Consider the following 3,228-nt stretch of genomic DNA (forward strand, 5'->3'; position numbering starts at 1 on the left):
ACGGCGTCTGTCTGCCTTTACTTTTGTTTTAAGCACTAGAAGATAACATTATCCTGTATAGTTTAATAATAGCTTGTGCGAACATGTCATTGCCCGTCAAAAATTGACAGTCAAAAATAATGACATCTCACAGTAAACTCCATGCTTGGCTACAGGAGTTCGGAGGAAAGAAGAAATACGTGTTTGATACGCGGTATTACGATCACCTTAGGTGTAATGGAGATTTTCTGTGTGCTCCTAGCGACTACCTTAGACATCAGAAGCTTAAGCTGTTTTATTTTCCTGCTTGCAGAACCAGCCTGCCAATGGTAATGCCAGTAGGAAGAGCAATGTCTTTACCCAACCGTATGTCTTCGGATATCGACATTTTTAATGTTAGTGAAAGATAGCTCACAGGATAGTTTCATTTTACAGTGTATTTTTATTTTACCATTTCACACATCCAAATTATATTGTTAATATTTTTAGTATTATGTTTGCCTTGAAATACATGTTTTGTAATACACATAAACATATTGAATAAATAAATTGAAAGTTGATCATTCCATTTTGGTTAACTAATTGCGATTTTTCTTTATTGTAATGACTTTACTTTATACAAATTTTCTGTATTTTTCAAAAATAAAGACACTTGTTGAGATTATATAAAGAGATGATAATTAAGAAAGAACATATTAGTTTACTAATTTAATAAATGATAATGTAAAAAGTCTAATGCTGACATAGCGACATCAAAAATGCAATAAAAAAAATTATTTCTGTACGTTTTTTTTTTGCTTGCTATATTTTTCTAAATATTTATTTTGCTATGTATGAATGTAGAGAAAAAACTTCTGTACGCAAAGACTGGGTAAAGTGGCATTTCATCTTCTTTGCCTACCACCCGTAGGAGAAACGGTTACATGGTTTGTTGTCATACGTACGAATGAACTAAAAATAAGCAATTCAGTAGGATAGTAGTTCTTACGTTTATACGTAGTATAAATAAATAAAAAATAAGAAAAAATCAGTCATTATGATGTGATAACAGTGGCTATAATCTTCTAGAGAAGCTTGTGACATTTTGATAAGATTTAAGTTAAGATAGTGCATGACACGTTTGATGATTATAAATTTTATCGAATTTACTAGTTGGATACAAGTTTATGAATCATCAATTAATTAGAATACCTGCTATGTTTATTTTTTAAGTTATGATCATCGATCAAATCAATGTGCACCTAATTAAAAAAGTGTTTAAATATTTTATTTACTCGTAGTTGACAAGTGTGCATCAAAATAATGAAACTATTAAATATAATGAACATAAATAAGAAATCAATAGAAAAAATCTTTGAAAGCGTAATATTGAGATACTGGGGTATAGAATTTAAAACTAATAAAGATAAACTGAACTGCGCAGATTTTAAACCTCGGTATTTACGGTGATTTTCACAAAAACGGCGCTATATAAATTATCCAAATATATATATTGGTCTGACAATTAAATTAATCGCATGATATTCTTTACAATGAAATTCTAATATCCCTTTTCAAAGGAAACCTAGTCAATGGACCCCAGGAGGCGAGATAATAATATATAACTTGTGATAATTTATTAAACAATTTTAATGGAATTTCGATTTTCATTATTTTCAGTATAGGTACTAAAAAGCATGACTGATAACAAACTTTTCATTTTACAATTATTTAAAATAAATGAGATTATTCTTTGTGGAAAGCCTAGGGATAAACGTGGGCGCATTTCGATAAAATTCCACGAAGGTTCAATTGTACTTTTGAAATATTTTTGACCAATACGTAATATAGACAAACGAACCTGGCACTTTGGAAGGTTGCAGTGGCTGAGCTGCCCACGGCGGCAAAGCCAACTCCGACTGCCAAACCCTCGGGAATATTGTGCACCGTGATGGCAACGACCAGCAGCATGATGCGCTTCCACTGCGACTGCCGCTGCTCCATTGCGCGAGCAGCATTTTGAGTCTGATCTTCAAATGTCTGTAGATCAATCAAACATGTTATAGAAACTATTATTTAGATCTTAAGTAGGGTTTACACGAGTAAAGAACAATATTATCCTCTCCCAGTGTGAACACAAATTTTGAGGACAGAACAATAGACCAAAACATATTGTCGTAGAGATAGATGGGCAGGGAATCTCCGCGGGACAGTGGCTTATCCCAGAACTGTAATAATTTTTGCAAACTCTGCGTTTGAACTACGATAGAATTGTTGTATTGTTCCAATGACCTGTCCTGCGCAATAGCGGCTCCTGTCTATTGCATTGTCCTTGTGTGAACCCTGCCTAAGATAAGTGCACAAATATTAAGATCCGTGAATACTAGGCTGTGACAAGATTTATCGACAAAATTAAAAAAGGCAATGCAACAGTTTGGACTTGTATGAACAAATGGATAAAATGCAAAACAACAGCTAAAATTATTTATGATGTGAATATTGATGGTAGCAGAAAAAGAAGATGACCAAAATTAATGTTCAACCTTCTAGTTTCGTTTATCTATCTCTCACTTTTACAATGAAGCAGTCACCAAGTAAACTATAGTTTAACAGAATACAAAGCAACAAAGTAAATTTCTTAAAAGAAATAAAAAGCGACAAGTGTGGTGTATCTAATTGAAGAGATGATGGGGAGGAAGGTAATTTCAGAGGATTGATTCGGATGATTTTATAATCAAGGTTATGCGAGAAATAAGACATTGTTGTGGAAAACTCAGACATTGTTGTGGAATCACGTGTTGAGTCTAATTGTCATGTTTGAGTTACATTTTCTGACAGTTAAGAAAATAATATAACAAACCTGAACAACTTCGGTAGAATGTCGGTTGGAAGATATGGTTCTTCTTCTGCTAAACCCTCTATGGTTAGTATGTTGGTTATTGATGCAGTCACTAAAGCTATCTAGATTCTCATCGGCAGCTGTCTCCATGGCGACCAACGTCATGGGATGCGTGGCAGTATTAGAGTTCCGCCTGTCATTAGCGATAGTCTCTATACAATCCTCGTCTATTTTATTCTTTGAGAGCGAATTTGTCTTTGTCATAGCTAAAAACAAACAATATTTTTTTATTTATTGTTTAAAGACCTTCTATGTTTTATTTAAAGATTAAAACATTGTACATATGTAAATGTGGTACCAGGAAAATTTCAAAATGTGTCTCTCTTCAGTCTTGAAACTCTGTATGGTTGTTAACTTCAGTCTGTGCGGTA

The 3,228-nt window shown here is 33.3% G+C and overlaps 1 protein-coding gene across 1 annotated transcript; it reads right to left on the bottom strand.

Moving 5' to 3' along the window:
- Positions 1 to 406: 406 nt before the first annotated feature.
- On the bottom strand, positions 407 to 3,058 carry LOC148271253 (uncharacterized). The gene is made up of 2 exons (XM_088241613.1): positions 2,819 to 3,058; positions 407 to 1,998 (listed from the first exon to the last, which is right to left on the bottom strand). Exons 1-2 carry the CDS (start codon positions 2,960 to 2,962, stop codon positions 1,723 to 1,725), a joined length of 420 nt encoding a protein of 139 aa, XP_088097739.1. The 5' UTR covers positions 2,963 to 3,058; the 3' UTR covers positions 407 to 1,722.
- Between the last annotated feature and the right edge of the window lie 170 nt (positions 3,059 to 3,228).

The sequence above is a fragment of the Micrasema longulum genome, unplaced genomic scaffold (genome assembly GCF_059751315.1).
Source record: "Micrasema longulum isolate JH-2025_06_02 unplaced genomic scaffold, ASM5975131v1 h1tg002992l, whole genome shotgun sequence".
In the NCBI taxonomy this organism is placed as follows: domain Eukaryota; kingdom Metazoa; phylum Arthropoda; class Insecta; order Trichoptera; family Brachycentridae; genus Micrasema; species Micrasema longulum.

Coding starts and splice junctions, on each gene's coding strand:
- LOC148271253 (XM_088241613.1), bottom strand. CDS start 2,962: ATGACGTTGGTCGCCATGGAGACAGCTGCCGATGAGAATCTAGATAGC. Junction 1,999..2,818: donor ATTCTACCGAAGTTGTTCAG/GTTTGTTATATT, acceptor ATTGATCTACAG/ACATTTGAAGATCAGACTCA.